The following is a 27,933-nucleotide window of genomic DNA, read 5'->3' on the forward strand; positions in this document are numbered from 1 at the left end:
GATACATTCCTATCTTAATTACTGTAACTCATTCCTAATTGGTCTTCCCCACCCTTCATAGCTGATGTTCACCTCTCACATCAGTGGCACGTGGTGCTCCACAGTTTCCACGTTGCTTATTCGCAATGGTGGCATTTGCCCACTAACCATACACTTTCACCACAGCAGCATGAGAACAGTTCACAAACTGCAGAGGTTCAGAAATACTGCCACCCTTGGCCCGAAAGCCAATAATCATCTTTTTTGCAACTCTGATAAATTGTCCGTTTTACCCATGACAGCAACTAGGGATATGTGAACCGACAGTCTATTGCACACCTTATATACCCACCACGCCAGCTCAAGAAACGTGAATTTCATCATGAGCTACACACTGCCGACATTGGTCTTTCACAAGGCCAATCAGTGGACTCCTAAGCTATGATTAAGCATAGATTTAGTCTTCCACTGGCATCCCATGCCCACCGGTGCCTGACTTATCCCTGTAGGCACAGGCACCATACTTCTCACCCTGCTGCCTTCCCCTCCCATCTGGGGGTCCGATCAGCTCTTTGGTCTTTCCCAGTAGGCGGCAGTCCCAGCCACCAGAGTATTCAGTGAATGCTGCAGGCTGCGCCCTACATCCTGTCGTAAAGGCCTCCTGGCCTGTTCCTTAGGGCGTGTGTAAGCCGTGTACCGGGGTGGGCTCCCTAGGATACAGTGAAGTCACGAACGAGGAAAGCAACCCCAACACCAGCTTTTGCCAGAACAGTATTTTACTTAAACGTGGCAATTAGCACAACCACAAATGCTGGGAACACACAATAAATTTACATATACCCAGCCCGAAGGCTGACACCCTTGTGATGCACAGCGCAGAACCCTCTGATGGATGCCGGAGGAAAGTGCGGTAACTTACCAACTGGAGGGCACAATTAAACAGCCATGCCTTACCTGTTATTACCCTAAAACAGGGATGCTCAACCTGCAGCCCTCTAGCTGTAGGCTGTCCGGGAATGATGGGAGTTTTTGTTTTCCAACAGCTGGAGGGCCGCAGGTTGAGCATGCCTGCCCTAAAAGATCAAGAACAACTGTTTGGGTGTGTGGTACTGATTAGCCTGCGGTGTAGCACAACAGCTTAGAAACTTACAATGCTCTACAGAATTCCCCTTCAATAACTGGTCTTGTAGCACATGCCTGAGTATTCCATCTGAGCCAAAACACCAGCCTGCCTTGAGTTTGTGGGAAGTTTATCAGCTCTCCTGTGTGAAATGTCACTTTAAATTGTGGAGTCCTTGCAATAAACAGCCAGCAACACTTGTGGCCTGACACAAAGAGAAATCCTATCTAACTAACTACAGGCCTGGGCTCAGTCTCTAGGATTTTAGGCGCCAACACTGTGATGAGGTGTGTGCACGATCAGTCTTACCGACCCGGGTCTGCTTTGTCTCCACTGGTGGCTATGAACAGAACAAAAGCTTCCCCAACAAGCATGCAGTACCACAGTGTATGTTGCTTTGCTACTCAGCTCTCATCAGCGTTTCTGGAAGCAATCCTCGCTCCTCTGGGCAGGATCACGGCCTTGGACACACTAAGCTTCACTGGAATGTAGTTCTGGTCACTGAAGGGTGCTCCCACACCTGGATGTTGATGGATCCTACTCACACACACCTCCTGGATCCTCTTCCAAGCTCTCCCCAAGATGGCTGCTCTATCTCTTCCTCTCCAGTCTCTTGTAACTCCACCTCTTATGAATATGGAACAATATGTGGTCTGTAACTGTGTTTAGGAAACAGTGCCATCTTGTGGCCAAACAGCAGAATGTCAGTCCAGATATTTAATATTTAAATTAATTTACACAAACAGTGTTCAGACAATGAGAGCCGTTTCCCCATCTCACACGTGCGTTCTCTAACTCCTGACGAAGTAAAGGGCCAGCACGTGCACATCCAATTCCTCCCCTAGCCTACGAATGGCAGTCTTCAAGAGATACGGATGTAGTAGAGTTAACACTCATGATTTATGAGACGTGTTATCTAAACTAAATGCAGAATCATAAGTTAACATATTCCCAGTATCTTCCTGTCACTATAGTTTCCACACTAATTTTGTTTCTATTTTGGTGAAATAAACCATAGTTGTTATGACTCGTCATAAAACGTATATTTATGTTTGTTTAAACAAAGTTTACCAGAAATAAGACTGATTCGACGAGAGTGTTATTAATGCATTAAGCAATACTATTGGTTCCTTGTCAGCCCTTTTTTTCACCTTAGAATTTATGAAGATACAATTTGTTCAGCTATATGGCCGCTATCTTTTCACACCCTATAATTATATTCCTTATTTAAGTCAAGTTTTTATTGATTCTTGTTTACTGATTTCTGTTTACTTCATGGATGAATTACAGTAATAGAAAGCAAATTGTCAAAGATGTTGAAATGTGAAAAACCTGAGGTTATTAGTTCTGTGGTGCTCTGCTATCCATCTCAGCAGGTATTGGGGTCTTTTTTTTTGCAATTAAGGAAATGAAGACATTGATAACTAGTTTCAAGTCTGCAATTAGAGATGAGCGAAGTTTTGGAAAATTCTATTTGGCTGCTTCGCCAAATTGTGTAAAAAAATTTGTTTTGTGGCGAATCGAATTTATCCTGAAATTCAGATCGAATTCCACTTCGTTGAATTCGATTCGCTCATCTCTATCTGCAATCACAGTTTTGGGGAGTTGTGTGCAGGTTGTTTGCTTTGTAGCATGCCGTATATCTCCTATACAATTGTAATCATGCCGTCGGCAGAACTCTTTGTACCAGTGTTCTTCAGATCCGGTTTTACAAATGCATGAACAAATCGGAAGGTTCCATCATACCAATTCTCTGTATGTATAAAATGAGTTATTTATTCATTTATTTATATTCTTATATATGTTTTAGGGTTTTTTTTTCACCAAGGAAGGTGCAAAAAGTTTTTAAAACACATGATAAATTTGGCACACGTGATGTACTTTAATTTTCCACCAGAACTCTGCCACATTTTATATACATTTGCTCTAGATTTACAGTGTATCATGCCATGATGACAGGGCCTTGCAAATCAGAGTCCATCCTTACCTTTCCTATTAGACAAGATAGCCCAAGATGAGTGTTGCAAGATGACCTGCTTTAAGACAAAATTTTATGTTAGGTCTATTTAACAAGTCAGTGAATAGCAGATGTGTGCTGCCTGTGGTCTCTATGGACCGCTCACATTCCTATTGACTTTAACATGTGTCTTCAAACATCAATGGCCTTCCAATACTATTAAGCAATACTATTGGTTCCCTATCAGCCCTTTTGCCTTAAATGATACATCATCAATTTACTTCTTGGCACTTCACACTGATGCTGCTGTCACGTCATACTATATCATTTCTATTTCTTCTTAAAAGGTATGTACACCTTTGGGGACACATGCATTTTATTATTGCATTGTACTCATTTAGATATGAAAATAAAAAAATGTATTGGTCTTTATTAAAAGTATAGTGCCCTTTTTTCTGTACAGAGCTTACCTGCTCTTGCAACACCCTTTGGATTTCCTGTCTTTTCCGTCAGAACAGGAGCAGACGGACTCCTTATCTCTGCTCTCTGACATTATAAACACTCATTTTAGCTCAGTTCTTATCTTGCTGATAAGAATGTGGCTTAAGTAAGTGTTTATAACCTCTCAGTAATTTAGAGATAAGGGTTATTAGATGACGGGCACAAAGTGAAAGTGAAAGTACCAGTCACACAGCTAGAAAAACAGTTAACCCTTTGTGATAGAACAGCTCAATATTTTTTAATAAAGGCCAAATGAAAAAATGATTTTTAGCAAAAAATGAGTAAAATGTAATCATAAAACAATTGCCTCTGAAGGTATACATAGCCTTCATGGCAAGTTTTTATTGATTTTTGTGTTTACTTTAGGGATGAATTATGACCTGCATTGATTGAAAGCAAAGTGCCAAAGATGTCAAAATTTGAAAACCTGAGAGTATTGATTTTGTGGTGTGGGACTATGTTGTGTTGCCATTTCACAGCACTCAACTTGGCATACCTGGAGCCATGAGGAAACGTAAGGAAGGACATCTCTCGACTCTGACCTCACTTTCCTATCATACTAAAACGTGGATGTTTATGACTAAAGGTCCAGAAAATTTGAAGTCCTTGTTGTGAATGAAAGGCAGTTACTGTGGCAGATTACGGCTCATGATCTTGTGTGTGATCTGGAAATCAATAAAACTATGTCTATGTCTATTGGTGTTTCATTGCTTTTAAAGCGGTATTCTAGTTATATCATGTTATCTTCTATATGCAGAATAGGAAATAACTATTAGTTCAATGGGGATTTGACTGCTGAGACCCCTGACAATTACTAGAATGGGGGCCCCATACTTATATGAATGGAGCAGCAGGTCTAACATATGCCATGGAGCTCCATTCATCCTCTATGCAGAGGCCAGAGGCCTCTTGGATTACCCCTGCATTGTGAATGTCAGGAAATAGATCACAGAGCACCAAAGTATTCAGTAGGCTTTTCCTGGGCACAGAGTCTTTGAGTTCATGCTCCAGGGCATCTAACAGACCCAGTGAAAAGGGGCATTCTCAAAATCGGTGCAAAAATGTTTCCTCCATGAATGGGCACCTGGGGCAGTGGTGGATTTCGCCCAGGTTTCAGGCATTCATGAATGACCTAAGAGGCATGCCCCCTTGGATAGCTTTCCATGACAAGACTCTGTATCTGTTGGTCAATAGTGTTAAGCGCGAATATTCAAATAGCAAATTTTAATCGCGAATATCGGCACTTTGAGAATTTGAGAATATTTAGAATATAGCGCTATGTATTCGTAAAATCGAATATTCTTTTTTTTTTATTTTCTTAACAGTACACATGATCCCTCCCTGCTTCTAGCTTGTGGGCCAATGAGAAGGCTGCAGGAGCTTAGCAACTTCCCTAGCAACCAATAGGAAAGTTGCCTACCCCTTACTATATAAGAGAAACTCCACACAGCCATTTTGTGCTGTTTCATGCAGTTGTGAGAGAGGAGTGTGATCTTTGTGCTGTGCTGAATTCCTGTGACTTCTGATACCTCATATATATAATCCAGATAGTGTAGGTTAGTGAGTGAATAGTGTAGCTGATAGGGTCCAGTGTAGGGTGTTAGGGACATTATATAGTTACCTCATATATATAATCCAGATAGTTAGTGTTAGATAGTCAGTGTAGGTTAGTGAGTGAATAGTGTAGCTGATAGGGTCCAGTGCAGGGTGTAGTGTAGGTTAGATAGAGATAGTGTAGGCTTTTGCTGTCCGTGTGAAAAAAAAAGTTTGTTTCTGTGTATTAGTGTTTCGTGTGGGTAGTGATTAGTGTGAGCGTCATTTGTCTGTGAAAAAACAAACAAAAAAACCAAACAAAACTAATTTTTCTGTGTTTTAGGGTTAGTGTTTTAGGGTTTCGTGTGGGTAGTGATTAGTGTCAGCATCCTTTGTATGTGAAAAAAAGAAAATATTTTTCTGTGTTTTAGGGTTAGTCTTTTGGGGTTTTGTGTGGGTAGTGATTAGTGTCTTCGTCCTTTCTCTGTGAAAAAACAAACAAAAAAAACAAACAAAAAGTATTTTTCTGTGTTTTAGGGTTAGTGTTTTAGGGTTTCGTGTGGGTCGTGATTAGTGTCTGTGTCTTTGTCTGTGAAAAATAAAATAAAAATAATAATAATTTCTTTTTCTGTGTTTTAGGGTATCGTGTATATTTTATTTTACCTTTTTTGCCCCATGGTCCACAACCCAATAAAGTTTGCCCAAATTCCCTCATTATTTTCCTTATATTTTTTTTTGTATGTAAAAACACAAAATGAGTGCACGTGGGCATGCCGGCAGCCGTGGTCGTGGTAGGGGAGTTGGCTACAGTGCTGGAACGTTGCCAGCACGGGGCCGCTCCTCTACCCACGGAGGGGCGGTCGTAGGTGGCAGGGGCGTCCGCCTCATCCGTGATTTTTTTGGGCATGGGTGCCGCCCCATTTCATCTCAAGACGCCGAGGCAGTTGTGTCTTTTGTGACACAAGCTAGTGGCACAGAGTCCTCTTCCCTGGCTCTGATCAGCAGCAGCTCTCCGCCTCCTGCAGGCCCAGCCCCCAAGAATTGACCCTGATGCTGTTTGACAGCGACAGTGAGAGGAACATCTTGGGGGTGGTAATGCAGGAGAGTGAGATAGAGCTTGGTCCGGATGCTCAGGACCTTTTGGAAGGGAAGTAGGAAGGGGTACCGCCCGTCAGTAAACCAGTGACATCTCAGTAACCCAGTGACCTCCCTTCCAACTGGTGTGGGTGGTTTTAGCCACAGAACCCCCACACCTAGTCAGACCCAGGCATCAGCGAGGGGACAGCAGAGCCAGGTCGGGGGCTCCACGTCTGCTGTACCCCTCAGTCAACGACTGGTCGACCTTGGGTCTGACATTACAGGGGATAAGGAGGAGGGTGACTTAGAATGGGTGCCACCTCCCTTGTCAGGTGGCAGCAGCACTGATAAGGAAGGTAGGCACCCGAGGCAAATGGTGCGCCAGGTCACCAGGGAGCCCAGTGCAGGGGCTCCATTGGTAATGGCAGAAGGAGGCGGCGGCAGCACTAGCAGCAGCAGGTGCCGCCTTCACCTGTGCGCACCGAGCCCAAACAGGCGCAAGCCAGCACCACCCCATCTGACAGGAGGTCGGTGCGTAAGTCGCCTGTTTGGGCTTAATTCACCCTGGCAGCAGACGATGTGACAATTGCCATCTGTCAGCTGTGCCATGCCAGGGTGAGAAGAGGGAGGTCTGTTGCTCGGCTGGGTACCACTACCCTTACCCAGCACCTAAGAGTCAACTACTGGCGGGAGTTGGAACAGATGCAGGGTGGTCACAGCAGCGCCATCAGCAGTGCACAGGGGACAGCAGCTCCTGCCACTGTCCTGCAGCCACCCCACCCCCTTCCAACAATGCATTCCCAATCCCCCACTCCCTCTCCTAGAGGTACTGGTCCGGCGCCAGCCGTCGGTTGCCGATGCATTTGAACGCACCCCGGGGACCGACGCGTGCGTTCACTCAATGGGCTTCTGGCAAGGGTTATCGCCCAGCATCTGCTGCCCTTCAATATTGTGGACTGCAATCCATTCCGGCAGATGTTGGAGCAGGCCCAACCCAGATGGCGTGTCCCCAGCCGCCATTTCGTTGCCAGGACCGGCGTTCCTGCCCTACACCAGCACATTGTGCAGAATGTATCCCTGTCGCTGGATCATGCTTTCAGCGACAAGGTGCATCTGACAATGGATGCCTGGACCAGCAGACATGGGCAGGGACGATACATCAGTTTTACAGCCCATTGGGTGTCCCTCCGAGGTGCTGGGGAGGGATCATCAGATATGGCGGCATCTCAGTTTGTGGTGCTGCCCCAGGGTGTCCGGGGGAGAACTGCTGCTCACCCTCAAGCCACTATCTCCACCGCTGCTGAGCCCCCCAGCAAGCGTCGCCATAGCTACGCAAGTGTGGGGCACGTCCGCTGCCAGGCCGTGCTCCAGCTTGTGAGCTTAGGGGAACAGAGATACACTGGACCTGATGTTCTGGCCGCCCTTAAGGCTTGGATCCACAAGTGGCTGACGTCCCAAGGGCTCCAGGCAGGTATGGTTGTCTGTGACAATGGCAGCAACCTCCTCGCCGCCCTCAAGGCTGCCAGTCTAACACAGGTGCCCTGCATGGCACATGTCCTCAACCTTGTGGTACAGAAGTTCCTACGCACATACTGCAACATTGTGCAACGTGTACATAGGATTGCCAGCCACTTCCAACGCTCCCCAACCGCCACCGCGTCCCTGTCTAAACTGCAGCAGGACAACAGCCTGCCACCTCACAGGCTGATTGTTGACAGAGTGACGTGGTGGAACTCCACCCTCCACATGCTGGAGACATTGTGGGAGCAGCGATGGGCGGTGAAAGAATACCTGTTGGACCAAGACACTTCCGGGCCATCACACCCACTCCCCTACATCACCAATGCGGAGTGTGGGCAGATACACCAGGTCTGCCACTTGTTGGCCCCATTCGAGCAGGCAAACAAGATGGTCAGCAGGGAGCATGTCAGCCTCAATGACGTGCCCCCAATAGTGTTCCTGCTGGACAGGACACTAGATCGCCTGCTCGATGCTGTGGAGAGTGCCTTGGTGGAGCAAGAAGAGGCAATAATGCTCCACCAAGACCAGGCCCAGGATGAGGAGGAAGAATTTGTTGAGGAGTTTGCCGACGTCCAGGAGTCTAGGCCTGGTCAGAAGGGAGAGCCGTGCTGGGGGCACCGTTAGTCCGGGGGTGGGGCGGCTCCCACAGGACGCAGCAGCAAGAGGAGGAGGACCAAGATGTCATGGTCCCATGCAGCCAAGAAGAGTCACAGCGGGCCGTCCTCTTCCCCATGGCTGCCCACATGATAAAGAAAATTAAGGAGAGAGATGATTTTTGGTTGGCCACCCTTTTAGACCCTCGCTGCAAGGGAAAACTGGAGCAGTTTATCCCAGCTAGCCGGAGGAATGCCTGTATGAATAACCTGCGGGCCAGTCTGATTCTCCGGCTGGAGCAGGCAAACCCTCAGCCTCACGCTCCAGTTCTCCCCGCCCATCTCACCCAAGCAGCTGTCACGAGGGTGTCAAGAGCCACGTCTGACTCCGTTATACCCGGGGTCAGGAAGTCGCAGCGGGTGGCTGCGCGCTCTATGTATAAAGATAGTGCTGTTTCTTTATGGTAGCTTTCTGGGTTTGCCTTGCAACCCTTTTTGGCTCACTCAGGGATCCGTAGCTTCTTCTCCTCAGCTGTTTCTTGTCGAACACTCCCAACCTCCTTATATTCCCCTCTCCCACTTCTCTGGTTGCCAGATATAGAGCTTCCTGCCTGGACTTCTATACTGACCCACTGGAGCTGAGTAGCTGAGATCCCTGGTTGTTGTTCCAGAGCAATACCCTCCGGATCCCTGTTGTGCTTTTGTTGTCTGCTGTTGTAGCCCACCTGGGATTATATGTTTTGTCTGTATTGTCTGTCCTCTCCTTGGTGTTTTCCTTTAGTGTCAGTGGTGCGGACTAGTGATCCCACCGCCCTGTTCACTACGTAGGGCTCATCTTAGGGAAAGCCAGGGTTTAGGCACGTGATCGGCGTACGGGTAAGGAACCCGTCTAGGGACATCAGGGCAGTCAGGTGCCAGCCTCAAGGTGAGTCAGGGGTCACCACCTTTCCCTCTCCCTTGGACAGGGCCTTCCCATTTCCCTCCCTTCGCGTGACGCCGGTCATGACAGCAGCTCCAGCAGAGTAGGTGATCTAATGGGAGAGATGAGGTTGTTCTACCAGTCTCCGCGACCCAGCATCAGCAGCAGTCACCACCAGCAGCTGGCCCGCATGGTGGCAGACTACATAGATTCCGTCGGTGCTTCCGACAGCATGAGCACCGATGACCCCATGGAGTACTGGGTTGCCAGGCTGGACACCTGCCGTGATCTCGCTCAATATGCGCTGGAAGTACTGTCTTGCCCCACCTCCAGCGTACTGTCTGAGTGGACATTCAGCGCGGCAGGTGGGGTGGTCACCGACAAGCAGACCCATCTGTCTACTGACTCCGTGGACAGACTGACATTTGTCAAAATGAACGAGTCCTGGATCTGCAGCGACTTCTTGGCCCCCGTCATCGGTTCCGGGCGCTGAAGGGTCCCTTGTCAATCCCTCTCCTTGGCTTTCCCTCCCAAACTTTGTTGTTTTTTAACTTCTGTATATATTTCTGTATTGATGAATTTATTTATGTATGTATTAATGGGTTTATTTATGGATTTATTTATGGATTACATTTACTAATATATTTATTTATTTATTGATGACTTTTTATTTTTTATTTTTCAAAGCTGCATTCGTTTTGTCGGGTAAGTTTACCAGCTGTTCGATGTAACTCAAGACTCCAAACTCCGCTCTGCTGGATGACAGTGTAGGTGCTCCCTTGTGCCTGTCAGCCCCTTTCTGGTGAAGTCTGCCCTGTGCTATGTGACACTACCCCCCTTTGTTTAGCCAAGCCTTGCAGCTAAAGCTTATTCTGCAGCATGACCTGCGATCAATGATCTGGGCTGCGCACTGAAGGCAGCCACTGAGGACCCTGCCAGCAGCCGGGGACCGTGACAGAGTCATCACCGAGGGGAGGGAACTGATCCCGGCGGCACAGCCGGGACACTCTCACACCCGGGCTGAGGCAAGCTGGTTCCTCACTGGCTTCCATGCTCTAACGGGCAGAGGACGGCTGGGTGCTGCCGATGGATGGAGCATGGCATGTGTGTGGCGCTGATCATGTATGGGTCACGCGATCCGCGGTAACCATGCCTCATCACAGACAAAAGGAGGATGACAGAGCCGCTGCTAAACCCTGCCAGTCCTGCTGCCCTCTGGCTTGGAGGAATCAGCACACGGCGAGGCAGACTTCGTTACCGCAGTGTTCTTCTCCGGACTCGATGTGCCCGATATGGAAACCGAGAGCAGACCGTTGCAGGCAGCTTGTGGAGCTAATGTCGTACTAATTTATTGTGGACTGTACAAAATTAAAATACAATCGATAAAACGATTTTTTCAAAGGAAAATATTGCTTTTTGTATGCATGGGAGCACATTCCTGCTCTAGATGACAAACCTGCTGCTGTAAGAGGTGTCTAAGTTAATTTTTGGTGTTGTCCAGGTCTGGTGGGGTCCCATTCCTGGAAGCACATTCCTGCTGCAAACAAAGAACTTGCTGCTGTTATAGGTGTCTAACTTTATTTTTGTTGTTGCCCCGGTGTGGTGGGGGCACCTTTCCTGGGAACACATTCTTGCTCCAAACAAAGAACCTGCTGCTGTCCGCTCCTCCTGTGTTAGGCCAAGCTATGTGTAGGCCTTAGACTCGACCATTAACATGTACCTGCTGCTGCTGTCTGTCCTGATCATGTTAAGTTATGTGTAGGCCTTATACTACACCGTTACCTTTATCTGCTGCTGCTGTCTATCCTGATCTTGATGAGTTATGTGTCGGACTTGTCCTACAGTGTTACCATTTCCCTACTGCTGTCTGTCCTGATATTGCTGAGTTAGGCCCCGCTATGTGTATGTCCTACACTACATCGTTACCATTTCCCTGCTGCTGTCTGTCCTGTTCCTGCTGATTTACGCCCAAATATGTGTATGCCTGACACTACAGTGTTACCATTTTCCAGCTGCTGCTGTCTGTCCTGATATTACTGAGTTAGGCCCAGCTATGTGCATGACGTATACTACAGCGTTATCATTTACCAGCTGCTGCTGTCTGTCCTGATATTGCTGAGTTAGGCCCAGGTATTTGTATGCCCTATACTACAGAGTTACCATTTCTCTGCTGCTGTCTGTTCTGTTCCTGAAGCAATGCACCAACATGCGTTGTTACCCAAACGGGACGCTATATTGGATCCATGCTGGTTAGTTCTTGGCCCCCTCCATTATGTTTTTAATTGGTACATCGGATATTTTAATGACAAAATTGCTTTTTGACATATTTTTTTAATCTGGAATTGTGAGGAATGAAGGAGATAATATGAATTTACATACTTTAATGGCAGTTAATAATCTCTTAACAGTATGGATACTTGTATATTATTGAATTTTTTTTCATTATTTTTTATGTTTAGACACAATACGAATTAAACACATTAAATCTAATTCAATTATTAATAGTTTTCATTAAATAATCACCTGAGTTTGTATTTGTAATTGGCACCATTCACTTTTGTCACTGCTTGAGAAAGGTCCCATTGTGTGGACTGAAACGTAGCTTTTGGTTGAATAAACGCACATTTTATTGAGACTGTGCCATGTCATGAGTTTATATAAATTTATATATATATATACATATATATATATAGAATTTTTTATTTTTTTACATTTCTTGTGGCGGGCTTTACAATCTTAAAAATTGTCAAAGGAATATATTACAATTTGTATGCATGGGAACACTTTCCTGCTGCCAACAAAGAACATGCTGCTGTCAGAGGTGTATAAGTTTTTTTTGGGGTTGCTTGAGTCTGGCAGGGGCCCATTCCTGGAAACATATTCCTGCTACAAACAAAGAATCGGCTCCAGTCTGTTCTGACTGAGTTTGGCCTAGCTATGTGTAGGCCTTATACTACACCATTACCATTTACCTGCTGTTGTCTGTCCTGATGAATGTGGTGGAGCTATGTGTAGGTCTTATACTACACCATTACCATTTACCTGCTGATGTCTGTCTGGATGAGTTTGGGCGAGCTATGTATAGGCCTTATACTACACCATTACCATTTACCCGCTGCTGTCTGTTCTGATGAGTTTGGTTGAGCTATGTATAGGCCTTATACTACACCGTTACCATGTACCTGCTGCTGCTACTGTCTGTCCTGATCCTGCTGAGTTTTGTTTAGGCCGTTTACTCCACCATTACCTTTACCTGCTGCTGCTGTCTGTCCTGATCCAGATGAGTTTTTCCCAGTACTAAAGGGGCCTTCCTGCAACCTTATAGGTTAAAATGAATTTTTTTTTTCTTGAAAGAATTTTTTTTTTTTAAACCTATATTTTTTTTACCTTTTTTACAGTTAATTTTTTGTCCCCCTCTGGGACTTCTGTATTGTAGTGCATTGGCTGTTTTACCAGTGTAATACAACAGGCTGGATCTCACAGGTCCTCCCAGAAGGCAGCCACAATGCCTAAGGAAGGCATCGGGCTACCTTCCCTGCCATCGGGTCCCCGTCCCAGCATGGCGGGGACCCGATGGACACCCTGCACATGTCTGAAGCTCGCACGTGCCGGTGTTAATGCACTGTCATCTGTGATTTCAGGGTTGAAATAATTTTCATAACTGTATATATACATTACAGAGTGTTGGCGAGAGATACAAAAGTAATGTAAGCATTCTACTTGGCCATTTTCTGTCATGGATCTCTCTGATCTGCTGCAAATTCCTTCTCTTCAAATCCAACCATTTTTTTAAATATGGCCATCCTAGGGTGATTGCCCTTAAACTTCCTCTTGAGCTCGGAACGGATCTCCATCACAATGGCCTGCTTCTCAGCATGGACCCGGGTCCGGTCATAGCCCTGCTCTAACATGCACTGCAGGATAAAGATGCAAGCATATAATCCCAAGTATTGCAAATAATGTCCTCAGCAAAACATCAAAAAGTATTTTGTCTTCGAAGGGGAAATATTAGATTTAATGTTACTGTTATAAGATCGGATTGTATTGCGACTGTATGTGTGTGGGGTCTGAGCAATTGGATATTGGCCAGCTGACCAGAGATGTACCTGTCTAGTGAAGTGATGGTACGGTATGAGGTGTAAAGCTGGTTCGCCTCCCCGTGATGCACTCTGGGTAACTCTAAATGAACCAGAAAATATTGGTGGTAAGACAAAGAAAGCTTCTCCTGAGTCCTGACCAACAGGACACAAACTCTAATCTACAGACTGTGTTTTTGTGTGTGTGTGTGTGTGGGGGGAGGGGGGGTATGTAGTGTGCGGCAGGAAAATGGATGTGCAAAGTGCATGTGAGAGATATTTCTATGCTGTCCATACGTACATGCTACAGACATAGTGCTGTGATGTTACAACAATACTTAGTGCAGCAATCAGTAATATTCACTTAGACCTGATAAAAAGTGAAGTTATATGTATCGCAAAAAAAACATTCGGATCATAATTGGCGATTTTCACAATCAAAACACTCTATCTGCATATAAAGCTATTGGTCTGACATGCATGTGAAATGTAATCAAATACACTGCTGTAATGTCAAATTACTTATAGTGATCAGGAGTTCTTCCTCACTGTCTCGAAAATTGCTTCCGACCATCTTTTCCAATCGCCTCAAACTTTGGGTAGTTTGAAAACAGTTGCTAGGACACACCCCTTTTTGCGAATGCGCATAAAGCGAAGTTTGCATTGCGATTTTAGTCATAAAAAAATGTAAACGAAGATAGCAAATTCGCGAATTCACAAATACATGACGAATATTCGGCCATATATTCACGAAAAATGACAAAATCGAATATTGCCCCTGCCGCTCAACACTATGGTCAACCTATCTGAAGGCACATTAGGACATACAGTCTCTGAAAGTTTGTCAGGGATCCCTGGTATACAAATTGTTTGCTGTAATTAGCTTGAGTCTGGCTTTTCTCTGATGTTTCAGCTGCATTGATGAAGGTCTTGCAGGGACCGCAACTGGTGCTGCAGTCCTCTGAAGTCCTTCTTCTTCTTACATACCTTTTATTGACTCTTGGCCTGATAGAAAAGACAAAACTAGAAACAACTCCCACCAGTCACTTGTCTGCTCAAACACGCATTTGTCATCCCCCCAGACAATGTAAGCCAGTCTAAACTCTGCCAGCAGTTACTTCCCTTTTCAAAAGAGCACAATTCAACTTCCAGGTGCCTGGGTTGGATGGGCACACTGGACATGAATGGCTATGTGATCAGAGAATAAGCAGGGAACCATAGAGTGCGTACACTGCAGAAGAGATAAACACAAAGTCAATCCAAGAAAGTGGAGAACTTGGGATCTGCATGGCCAAACATAGGAGTCAGTGAGGTGACCTGATACTACAGCCATTCAGACTTTGCTGTAGTAAGAGACACTGTTAAGACACTCTACACACTTGGACATGGCCTGGATACATGTGCCTTTCAAACCCCGCATCCTGCAGTGGACACTGCAGCCATTATTGTTGCCAGCCATAGATTCTACTTTGAGAGACTTTAGCAAGATAGTGTACAAAGAGGGGCATACCTGCCAGCTTTGCCAGCCTCCATACCTTTCTATCTAGGGAAAGGATTTGTACTGTGCACATACTAAACTGTTCTTCATTGTCATTGGATGTACTACAACTCCCATTTTACATAGTAACATAGTTTATAAGCCTGCAAAAAGACATCTGTCCATCCAGTTCAGCCTGTTATCCTGCAAGTTGATCCAGGGAAAGGCAAAAAAATAAATAATGTGAGGTAGAAGCCAATTTTCCTCACTTTAGGGGAAAAAAAATTCTTCTCAACTCCAATCAGGCAATCAGAATAACTCCCTGGATCAACGACCCCTCTCTAGTAGCTATAGCCTGTAATATTATTACACTCCAGAAATACATCCAGGCCCCTCTTGAATTCCTTTATTGTACTCACCATCACCACCTCCTCAGGCAGTGAGTTCCATAGTCTCACTGCTCTTACCGTAAAGAATCCTCTTTTATCTTTGTGTACAAACCTTCTTTCGTCCAGATGCAGAGGATGTCCCCTCATCACAGTCACAGTCCTGGGGATAAATAGATGATGGGAGAGATCTCTGTACTGACCCCTGATATATTTATACATAGTAATTAGATCTCCCCTCAGTCGTCTTTTTTCTAAAGTGAATAACCCTAATTTTGATAAACTTTCAGGGTACTGTAGTCCACCCATTCCAGTTATTACTTTAGTGGTCTGACTAGTGATTTGTAAAGTGGTAGGACTATGTTCTCATCACGGACATCTATGCTCCTTTTGATGCAACCCATTATCTTATTGGCCTTGGCAGGAGCTGCCTGACACTGGTTTCTACAGCTTAGTTTGCTGTTCACTAAAGTTCCTAGGGCCTATTTTACACTTATGAATGGCTTTTATTCTTCTACTTTTGGCTTGGTTTTCTGACCCCTAAAATGCAGGTTGGCCATTACACCCTACACCTCCTGCCAGGCACCCACACCAAATCAACAACATCGAGGGCACCCGAACTACAGATAGGAGACCCAAGGGAAGAAAGAGCGTACTTTTCTATCACTGCCCTGGCCTTTAGGGAGCAAAGGCAAAATGATAGACACTGTGATACATTGTTGAGGTCAGAGCCACTATCACCCTCATCCTCTACTCTGACTACTCCCGGATTGCATCTGTCATAAAGCTGTGAAGATGGAAGAAATTATGACATATTATGATATATTTGGTTATCATGGAGTGGCAATGATCTGCATAGAAGCTGTATGAATAAATTATAGGAAATTTTTAATCCATACGGTGAAAATGCCCTCAAACTCTTACATCGGCGGAAAAATAAAAAAGTTATAGTTCTTGGAGTGAGACAAAGAAAATAAAAATTGCTTGGCCATTAAGGCCCAAAACAGGTTGATCACTAAGGGGTTAAATCTAAGATATTCCCTGTATCTTCCTGTCACTACAGTTTGCACACTTGCAGACTTTTTCTTCTATTTTGGTGCAATTAAACCCTAGACTGATTGCGTGTTAGCCCTCATAAAAGGAAAGTTTATGTTTGCTCAAGTAATGGTTAACCACATGAAAGACTGATTCGACAAGAGTGTCAGGTCATTAAGCAATACTATTGGTTCCCTATCAGCCCTTTTGCCTTAACTGATACGTCATCGATTTACTTCTTGGCACTTCACGCCGATGCTGCTGTCACTTCATACTATATCGTTTCTATTTCCTCTTAAGTCACGTTTTTGTTGATTTTCGAGTTTAGTTAATGGATGAATTATAGACAGTTGACCTGCATTGATTGCAAGCAAAGCGCCAAACATGTCAAATTTTGAAAAACCTGAGGTTATCAGTTTTGTGGTGTGGGACTATGTTGTGTTCGCCGCTCTGCTAGCCGTCTCGGCAGGCATTGGGGTCTTTTTCGCAATTAAGGAAAGGAGGAAGAAGACATCAAATGAATTTCTGGTCGGCGGAAGACAGATGACATGTGGTCCCGTGGCATTGTCATTGACAGCTAGTTTCATGTCTGCAATCACAGTTTTGGGGACTCCTTCTGAAGTTGTTCGCTTTGGAGCATACTATTTCTTTTTCTTTATCTCCTATACAATTGTAATCACGCTGTCCGCAGAACTCTTTGTACCTGTTTTCTACAGATCCGGTATTACAAGCACATATGAGGTGAGTGAACTAATTCGAAGGATCTGTCACATCAATTCTATATATATATATATATATATATATATATACATTTACATGTATTTATTTTTTTTTTTTTTTTTTTTTAGATATATATATACAGTATATAAGTCCAAGTATTGTGAACAGCACAGCAATGTAAATGCGGTGGGGTGCCAGCGGCTGTGGAGGCAATCCAACACCCAAAAGATAAACAAAAAAATTCCACAACTCTCCCAAGAAGTAATTAAAAAGAAGTGGTCTTTAATACCCAGACAGCGACGTTTCAGTCCTCTTACTGTCCCAGTAAGAGGACTGAAACGTCGCTGTCTAAATCCTAAATCCTAGCGATATGCCCCCATTGTCTGAGATGAGACAACCCCTTTAAATCACTGTGTAACATTAATATTGTAACATCAGTCATTTCCTTTGAATTTCATTTTAATGAGAAATTGTCTAGAGTTAGGTCTACAGATCAATGTCCTTTTTACTGACTTTATTGAATGTATAACTGTGTTTCTTCTATAGGCAAAGAAAACCCAACAATAGTCATTTTTCAGTAATATAAAGGGAATCTGCAACATTGTACATCTAGTCCTATGACAAGTGGTCAGCATGTTATAGAGCAGAAGGAGCTGAACAGATTGATACATTGTTTTGTGGGAAAAGATTCAGTGATTTATTCATGTAAATCTCTGCTCTGTCGATGATTAGGAGTCCAGTGGGCGGTCCTACACAGTGACTGGCAGCCATCTCACTGGTACCACCTTTTGGACATGGCTCCCTACTAGCGTTGATAGCGAATATTCTAATCGCAAATTTTTATCGCGAATATCGGCACTTCGAGAATTCACGAAGATGTAGAATATAGAGCTATATATTTGTAATTGCGAATATTCTAGATTTTTTTTTCATCAGTAACCTCCCTTCTTGCTTGTGGGCCAATGAGAAGGCTGCAATATTAGTGTTAAGCGAGCATGCTCGGCCGAATACCAGTTCGAGTACCGCATGTGCTCGAGCGAGATGCTCGAGTCTCCTCCCTGCACGTTTCACGGCTGCTAAGCAGACAATAAGGTAAGATGCAGGTACTGCCCTCACTGTAATGCCAGTGGCCATGTTGGCTACTGGCATTACAGTGATTGGCTGGCCGGAACGAGTCATCGGGTGCTATAGAGCACCCGATGACGCGTGTTCAGCTAATTCGAAGTCAGGGAGAGCTGAGCGTAGGAAGGGACAGAGAGTGTAGGGAGTGTAATTGAATATTATTTCTATACAAAAAAGATTCAGAGACCCAAAAGTCCTTTTAAGGATTATTGTGTGTGACAGCAGCAATATATATTTTTAGCGCATCCTGCGCAAAATACCGTGTAATAGGCCACTGCGGACAGTTAAATTATTGGCGCCACATCTCCTGTTTAAAGTGTGCGCATCCCTAAAATATCAGTGACATCCAGTGTACTTTTTCCATAGATGGTGTCCGCTGTGGACAGGTAAATTATCTGCGCCACATCTCCTGTTTAAAGTGTGTGCATCCCTAAAATATCAGTGATATCCAGGGCAGTTTTTCCGTAGATTTTTTCTGTGACATAAAATTTTATTTTTCAATAGATGGTGTCCGCCTCTGACAGTGACCTGACCAGGCCCACATCTGCTATGTAACGTGTGGGTTTCAAAATTTTTTCTGTCACATAAAATTTAATTTTTCAATAAACGGTGTCCTCTTCTGACAGTCGGGAGTGGGTAATTTGCGCGCCCCCCCGCTTGCCTTCCTTGGATGTGATAGCCGTTTTTTCAGGCTCCCTCTCCGGAATCGAACACTGATTCCCCGTTACCCGTGGTCACCATGTTAGACGCATTAAAGAACATCGAAAGTTGATAGGGCAGACATCCAAATGGATCATCGACATCACAGGGAGGTGCGATCAGGCAGACGTTATCTAGAGTCAACAAAGCGGCAGCAGGCCCTCGCTCATAATGTTTGCGATGGTCAGCTCACCTGCAGGCCCTCACATATCTGTGACATACAGTGTACTTTTTGCGTAGACGCTGCGAACAGTGACATTACCTGTGGTACCTCTCCTGTATAACGTTTCCTCATCCTAAATACCAGTGACATTTCCTGTAATTTATTACTCATTCCAATAACAGGGCCTCTTAAGAGTCCTGTATTGTTATTTATCGTCATTACCTCCCCGAGTCAGGAGTGGGTAATTTGCGCACCCCCCGCTTGCCCTCCTTGGATGTGGTAGCCGTTTCTTAGGCTCCCTCTCCGGAATCGTGGTCACCATGTTAGGCGCATAAAAGAGCAAATAGATCATCGATGACACGGGGACGGGGACGTGCGATCAGGCAGAAGTTATCTAGAGTCAACAAAGCGGCAGCAAGCCCTCGCCCATAATGTTTGCGATGGGCAGCTCACCTGCAGGTCCTCAACCATAATTTTTTCGATGGTCAGCTAAGCAGCAGGCACTCTCCCATAAGGGTCTGGTCAACACAATCCTCACCGCCGGGGGTCACGTAACTAATTAGCACGGAGGAGTCTCGTTGGTTATCGGAATTAACCAGACAAATCGCTCCACCAACTCAGAACGGCGATGCACCCCCACCCACAGAATCGAGAAAGAGCTATCAATCTGTTAATCCTTTCCGTTTCCGGGCCGTGTGAGGTTTCCCGTGTTGAGTCAAATTAAGCCGCAGGCTCCACTCCTGGTGGTGCCCTTCCGTCAATTCCTTTAAGTTTCAGCTTTGCAACCATACTCCCCCCCGGAACCCAAAGACTTTGGTTTCCCGGAAGCTGCTCGGCGGGTCATGGAAATAACGCTGCCAGATCGCCTGTCGGATCGTCTTTGAACCTCTGACTTTCGTTGTTAATTAATGAAAACATTCTTGGCAAATGCTTTCACTGTGGTTTGTCTTGCGCCGGTCCACGAATTTCACCTCTAGCGGCACAATACGGATGCCACCGGCCATCCCTCTTAATCATGGCCCCAGTTCCGAAAATCAACAACATTTTGGGCTGAACTTGCACTTTATATACAAGTAAATATACAGGAAAGAATGTTTCCTAACAATTTTTCCTCTAAAATCGATTTCATCTTCGGTTTTGTACGTATTATTGCCAGTCTGTAAAAGTGGCGTACTAATTGAACAACATCGTTCCCAGTAGCGACCCAGATGCATCCAAACATCCTCCCCATGCTGTTCCCGAACCATTTCGGTGGTGTTTCCATCAATTTCTGACATTTTCCTATGAACCAGGCACCCTCCCCTCTTCAGAGCAGGGGGTGCCTGGTTTAATGCTCGGGTTCTCCCATTGACTTCCATTATACTTGGGTGCTCGGTCAAGCACCCGAACATCCCGATGTGTTCAACCTGAGCCCCTGAGCATCCTAGCACTACGGTGCTCGATCAACACTATGCAATATCTTTGTCAGAGCTTAGCAACATCCCTAGTAACCAACAGGACAGTTGCCTACCCCTTACTATATAAGAACCTCCCCAGCAGCCATTTTCTGCAGTTTTTTTGCAGTTTTGAGAGAGAGCAGTGACATTGCTGTGCTCTGTGCTTTCATCTGGATCCTATTCCTTATCCAATTACATTAGATAGTTAGCTCATATACAGTCAGGTCCATAAATATTGGGACATCGAAACAATTGTAAAATTTTTGGCTCTATACACCACCACAATGGATTTGAAATGAAACAAACAAGATGTGCTTTAACTGCAGACAGATTCCAAATGCAAATACCACACTTGAAATGAACTCTGGACCTTTTATCTGCTCATTGTAATTGGGATAATGAGGGAATAACACACACCTGGCCATGGAACAGCAGAGAAGCCAATCGTCCTATTACTTTTGGTCCCTTAACAAGTGGGAGGCACATATGCAAACTGTTGTAATTCCTACACCGTTCACCTGATTTAGATGTAAATACCCTCAAATAAAAGCTGACAGTCTGCAGTTAAAGCACATATTGTTCGTTTCATTTCAAATCCATTGTGGTGGTGTATAGAGCCAAAAATGTTAGAATTGTGTCGATGTCCCAATATGTATGGACCTGACTGTATATAACACAGATAGTTAGTGGGAGATAGTCAGTGTAGGTTATATCCTGATTATAGTGTAGCTGATAGGTTCCAGTGCAGGGTGTTAGGTAGTGTGATAGGCTCCGCTGTCCATACATACATGCTACAGACATAGTGCTGTGATGTCACAACAATACTTAGTGCACCAATCAGTAATATCTACTCAGACCTGATAAAATGTGAAGTTGCATGTATTGCGCCAAAAATATGTGCATCCTTAGTGCCGATTTGCGCAATCGCGAAAATAATGACTGGAGATGACGAATTCTAGAATTCACGAATTTATTGCAAATATTATGCGAAAAATTTGCGAAATATCGCAAAAACGAATATTGCCTATGCCGCTCATCACTACTCCCTACGAGTCAAAGCCTGACTTTTTAACAAGCCTTAGGCAAGTCCATCCATAGACAGCTGTTATGAGCTATTTTCTTTGCTACCGGGCTGCAAGGACCTGTACACAAGTTCCTCTCCAGAGTAACTGCAATTTAGCAAGCAGGGAGGTTAGGGAATCAATGAACACAAGGAGGAAAGTCCAGCTGGCACAGATGGAAAGGAAGCAATCCCCAATGGATGGATCCCTGCAACAAAACTGATCCAGCTCCAAATGTTATTTCAGCAGTAGTTACCCTAACACTTACGATCTTAATTAGTATTGGGAATCAGCCCAAGGGTCTTGAAAAGGGCATGGTGGCCAAAACAAACATCAGTCATTTCTATCTTGGATGGAAAACTTGCAACCATAATGGAAGCCAATTGTGATCTTTGTTATAGGGCCACCTCTCTTCCATATATGCCACTGATTAGGGTTTTCCAGAGACTGGAACTGTTGATATCGGTTTTTGCTAAAGATTATCCTTGCCTAAATAATGTGTTAATAAATGAAACATGAGATTTAGAATTGTGATTAAGGCAGTGGGAATTTATTTTTAAAATGTCAATATTTTACTGTTTTCTTTCTGTCTGTCCTATAGTATCTAGAGCTCCGGTTTCACAGAAGTGTCCGATATGCGGCAACAATTATGTACATTATACAAACGGTAAGAACCATGGATCATAAGCTAAAAAACGTGTTCTTTGCATTTCTACCTCAATATAAATGCTAGTACCGTCATGTATTTTAGAAGTTCTGCATGGTATATGGTTTGGAAATGAGATCTTTCCATAGGGAGCACTGAATATAGACAGAAGTACAGACATGCCTGCAGAGGGAATATTATTTCACTTTTAGGGATTATAGATTTATAAAAAAAATAGCAAAAACCTGCTGGCATAGCACCAAACAATAATACCATAAAATAATACCAGTGGTAGTAACAGTGGCAGCCACCAGGTCTCTATTATAACATGTAACAGTATCAATAACTCAGTGATTTCATTGTTTCCTTAAGAAAGCTACCCATAGCACCCCATAAGAGTAAGACAGAGTTCCATAATAACAGTGTCATTGCCAATAAATGGGGTTTTCCTCAGCATATGCCATTATTTTGGCAGGCTGGCACCTGAAATCAACTGATTAAAGGGGTAGGGATCATTGTGTACCACCCCCAGCTCCATACTTTAAGTAGGGGCTGTGCTTGGCATTACAATTCTCTACACTTTTGTCACTACGCCATATTGAGCAATGCAAAGGTGCCATTGACCCTTTCAAGCAGATGACTGATGGGACTGGACATCTCACCAAACTTTATAGAACCGGAAAAAACACCCTTCAATCAGTAGCAGCTAACGTCTCTAACAGTTAGCCAGTGTTGTTATTACAGTGGCAACCCCAATGTCTCAATAACAGTGCCCCTATGACCAAAACAGTTATAGTAACCTCCTAACAATGACTTCAAAAATGCTCCCATAATAATGTCAGCCATAGTGCCCCATTATAGCACCAGTCATGATACCTAATTAAAAACACAATTCCTCCGGCCCAATGCTCGACCTTTTACTGGCCCAAAGTAACGTGTAGGTGGCCTAACAGGTGGAACCCACAGTAACCCAATACTGAGGCAGATGTGATAGGAACACTCATTGTCATGTCTAATTGCTCTTTTAAAGCATTAGTGGTCAATGCTATCATAAGAGTCATCCAGTGTCCTCCAGTGCCAACCACAATATCTCAATAACAGAGAAAGTGCAAATGTAACGGAGCCAGTTGTAGTAACTCCATAACAGTGATAGCCTAAATATCCCATAGCAGAGTCAAGGGACCCCATAATAATGTCAGCCATGGTGCCCTATTATAGTACCAGTCATGGTACTCGAATAATAAAATTCCTCCTGCTCACTGCTCTCTCCTACACTACTACAAAGTTACATGTAGGTGGCCTATCATCTGCAACTCACAGTACAACTTCCTATTAACCCAGTACTGAGAGAGGAGCATTCATTACCACATCTCCTCACTACAGGGAACTCAGTCATGCCAACCTTGTGGAATCAGGGAAGGACGTCTCCAGGATCAGTTACAAAAGGAATAAAAAAAATCTATTAGTTAGACCCATTAAACTCACTGTTCACACTATTGGAGGTGGAGTTCTTCTTAAAGTTGATAAAATATGTACACATGGGGTTGCCCCAAGTCACAAACTTACCAGCTATCCAGGGGATAAGTAATATGTATCTGATTGGTTAAGGACTGCAAGGTACTGCCATTTCTGGCAGTCCCATACAGAATGAATGGGGAGGCAGCAGGTACTCGTGAGCTTCCTCTCCATTCATATATTACCCTCGTTCTCAAGATCGTTGGGAATCCCAGTGGTTGGACCCCACCAATCAGATACTTAACCCCTGTTCTGTGGATAGGGTTTAAGTGTCTAACCTGGTGCAAACCAGTCATTAAACAATTTTGCTATGCTTCTGCAAATTTTAGCCAATTGTTGAAGGACTGTAGTAAGACCCAATGCAAAACCATTGTTGATCATATGGATAACCAGTTACACATCCCCAAAGGCTACATACTGAAGTTACTTTTTCTAATCTAAAGACTTCATTCTAATTTCCATTTACAGATCCTTTACACCGGAGTAGTTGTCTATGCACCAGCTTTGGCTTTGAATCAGGGTGAGTCAACATATGAGCTGTTCTTATTCTTCTTCCTTTATGGAACCTAAAAAACAGTATCTATTCAGTTTAATAATATAGCAGCTAAAATGGCCCAAAAAGAAGTTACAGAGCCACTAAACACATGTCTGCTCTGTAAGATTAATGTCCTTTTGTTACAAGCCGTCTGCCATAAGCAAAAACACCATAGGTCCAATTTAGGAGTCATCATTATTCTTAATTAGCTCCCTCAGCTGCCACATATGGGATCTTGACCTGTGCTCCTACTATAAGGTGATTATGAGATGAATCAATCCCTGACATAAATCATGGGCGTAATTACACCTCTTATTACCAGTCCTTGTGTTCGGAGACTGCTACCTGGACATATAGTCATTTCTAAAGAGGTGTGATAGATTTTATTTGTGTGGTTTGGGAATCTCGAACAATCCTTAAATTCTTACAGTTGGAAAACATCTATGTTTCCAAATGCCTTGATATGTAAAGGACAACTGACCATAGAGGTAAACCATACTACTACTAGGTGACACCTAAAGGAGTCGTCCAGGTTCAGAGCTGAACGCGGACATATCCGTTTCTTCTCCCACTCAACTGGGGCTCTCCATGGATAACCTAGGTTGAGGCTTGCGCCTAACAGTGTACCCAGTGATGTCACCGGCACTGATGGGTGTGCTTTATCGCTGCCCTAGCTGTTTTACAGGCTAGGGCAGTGCTGAAGCCCGCCCATTAGTGTCGGTGATGTCACTGGGCTCACTGCTAGGTGGAAGCCTCTGCCTAGCTTCAACAATGGACAGCCCGGTATGTCACTGGATCTCCATAAAAAGCCTGTGCCCTGCGCGATTTAGCGCAGGGCAAGCGAGAGCATTGAAGCATGAAATTCTCTGATGCTCATGTCAGAGGGGCTGAGTGGGGGAAGAAGGGGATATGTCCGGGTTCAGCTCTTAAACCGGACAACCCCTTTAAGGCAACTTATTGCCTCATATCAACAGGATAGGAAATAGGGTCTGATTGGTGAGGATCCGACTGCAGGGGCCCCTGCTGATCACTAGAGTGGGGGCCCATGTTCCCCGATTTGAATGAAGCGTTGGTTATGCATGCTTGATGCTTCTTCATACAGCTCTAAGGGGTTGCCAGAGACAGCCAGGTGTTTGTACTCAGCTATCTCCAGCAGTCCTGTAGAGTTGAATGGAGAAGTGGACACGCATGCAGGTCTGCCCATTTAAACAAGGAGCATGAGGTCCTGATGGTCAGAGTATAAACCTGTTAACCATTTTAACACAATATAGTTAATATATAGTTTAACAGTATACTATGTATCCAGAGCTCAGTAATTGTCTACTACCACATTGTGTCAAGTGACCTTGATACAGAACACTCCTGCTCTAGCTGTCAGTGCTAGTACTTCTATAGGGCTTGAGCAGGAGCCAGAAAAGCTCCTTGTGCCCAAGGCACAAGTTTTAGAATGCACCAATTTCCTGAAGAAAATTAAAAGCTGCTATATGGACAATCACTAAATGCCTCCAGTGGGCTTCCTTCTCCTTCACTCCCTAGTATCCACATGGATAATACATGCTCCACTTTTCACTCCAACTCTAGCCTGCTGATTTTAACAAAGTACTCTCAAGGCAGAGTATTGTTTTACAGTTTATTAATGTATAAAATCACACTGCCCCCTTCTTAATGGTGCCCTATGCAGCCAACTACTCTGCCTACCCCTCACACGGCATCCACACTTGGCTATTTAACTAAGCATTACTAAACTTCATCATTACACACCAAGTACTGCCGGTATATACGGAAAAACGTACTGTAATTCCATGACCAGATGTGCTGTGTGCTACAGACATAACATCCATGTATAAAAATCACATAACATAAGAGGAAAACATTTCGGCTGCCAAGGAAACGCTCGGCCATAAAGCACAATTTCTGTTATTCTTGTAAAATCTTTCACGGCAAACATTGTAAAATCATAAATCATGCGCGCCGGTGCTGAAATGACGATCATAAAAAATCTCCTTAAATAATATACCTGGAAATATGTCAACATGTTGATTGTATATATATATGTTTGTTACATCCAATGACCCTTTGAGAATCATTATGTGGTAAGTCATCAAATAAGGTGTGAACCGCAGGATCAGTCTGACTGAAAGTTATTTGATTCTGTATGACTTTTATAGACTCTTTGAAATACTACCATGGGGCGTAGCTAAAGACTCATGGGCCCTGGTTCAAGAGTTCAGCTTGGGCCCCCTTCCCTCAGTTCTTTGTGGCCAGGGGCAGGGAAGCACTTAGGAGGCAAAAATTGAAACTGCACTTCCCCCTCTCCCCCATGGCAAATTCTTGACCGACCCCCTTTCCTCCAGCCAGAGGTGTAACTTGACCTGCATGCACTTTCTCTATTACCGGAGTCTTCTTATGCACCACAAGGGTCTTTGGACCTCCTCAGGTTATTGTGCCCGATAGCAACTGCTACCTCTGCACCCCCTATAGCTAAGCCCCTGGCTTTAGCTAATCACAAAGGTGTTGATCTTCTTGAAACCCTTTGATCAGCCATTAGGGGGCACTGGTTAAGTGAAATGAAGGAAACATTGTATACAGATATTAAAGAGAACTACCACTTTCTAACCTGACCCATATTATGGCTTTTACTTTCCTCTATGCGTCCTGTGACATGTCTCTAGAGGTGAGTCTGCGAAAACTCGTTCCTGATGATCAGCCGGTGGATGAGTAAACAAAACGCTCGTTCATTGGGTGAAATGATCTGTCATGCAGCATAATAAAACATTGTTTCTGGGCAGCAGACCGTGCTATGTGAACAGCGACCAGAAACGACGAATCTATATGAGGATCAGCGATGGCAGTAGCCCTTTTTTCCGTCCTCATGGAGTGGAGGTGATCTACTGACGAACAGGCAGTTATAGGAAGGAATGGTCCCTTCCCGATAATTGCCTGCTCTGTCGAGCAGTGTAAATGTTGCATTAGAACAGAATTGTCCATCACTGTCTGCAGACGGTAGATCTTGTAACTACCACCCTACATGATCTCAGATAATGCCTTGTATAGGCCTCACAGAGGGACATGTGGGCAAATCACAGTTAGGAGACTATAATTAGGATATATTATGTTACAAATTGTGCATAGGTTATTGAGATAGATTACTGTCATCCATCTGGGTTTTTCTATGGAAACCAGGATGACTGAGAAATACATAGGCAGGCCTGATGGATTGAAAGAAAAAAAAAAAAACGCACACGAGAGGCTGCAGACTGTTCCCCGTGCAGCAGCATGCATGTCATAGGCAACGTGTACATTTTAGCTCACTTCGGGGGGAGGTAGGGATTATTAAATAGCAATAGCCTCTCTACAAGCTCCACAGAAAGAGGCAGAAGCGCAAGCAAAATGGTGAGGATGAAGTGGGCAAACAAGCAACATATCTAGACTTAGAGGTGTCCTCATACGGAGGGGTATTTCCGACTTGTCGCTATGGGGCCCATCACTTTTATACAACTCTTGCTCTGTTTGTAACTGTTTCAGACGCCTTTTCTAATTACTGTACATTTCTATATATTTTACAGTGACGGGATTCGATCTCTGGGGATCTGTTTTTGCCACTGGTATAGTTTGCACCTTTTACTGCACCTTGGTGAGTTGTCAATTAGAAAACATACAAAAACCATAATAAATTTCCCAGTCAGATTGGATAAAATATCTGCATTGTCAGGTAGACCCAGTATAGTTCACAATCCACAAGGTTATGAGGCCACGTTTTATTTACGTTAAAGGATGGCTTTATGAAGTTAGTGTAAAGGGTAGTGGGTGTGCACCCACTGTGCCAACAAACCAGTATGACTCAGAGCTGAACCTAAGGGCG

At 44.3% G+C, this 27,933-nt stretch overlaps 1 protein-coding gene across 1 annotated transcript in view; it reads left to right on the forward strand.

Moving 5' to 3' along the window:
* The window catches only part of SLC5A12 (solute carrier family 5 member 12), a 93,847-nt gene that overhangs the window by 11,489 nt on the left and 54,425 nt on the right, over nt 1-27,933 (forward strand). The window contains exons 2-4 of the mRNA XM_040410425.1: nt 21,977-22,042; nt 24,005-24,056; nt 27,638-27,705. Coding sequence (XP_040266359.1) covers nt 21,977-22,042; nt 24,005-24,056; nt 27,638-27,705 — 186 coding nt within the window. The remainder of the gene's footprint in view (nt 1-21,976; nt 22,043-24,004; nt 24,057-27,637; nt 27,706-27,933) is intronic.

Source organism: Bufo bufo, chromosome 10, assembly GCF_905171765.1.
Source record: "Bufo bufo chromosome 10, aBufBuf1.1, whole genome shotgun sequence".
Taxonomy (NCBI): Eukaryota; Metazoa; Chordata; class Amphibia; order Anura; family Bufonidae; genus Bufo; species Bufo bufo.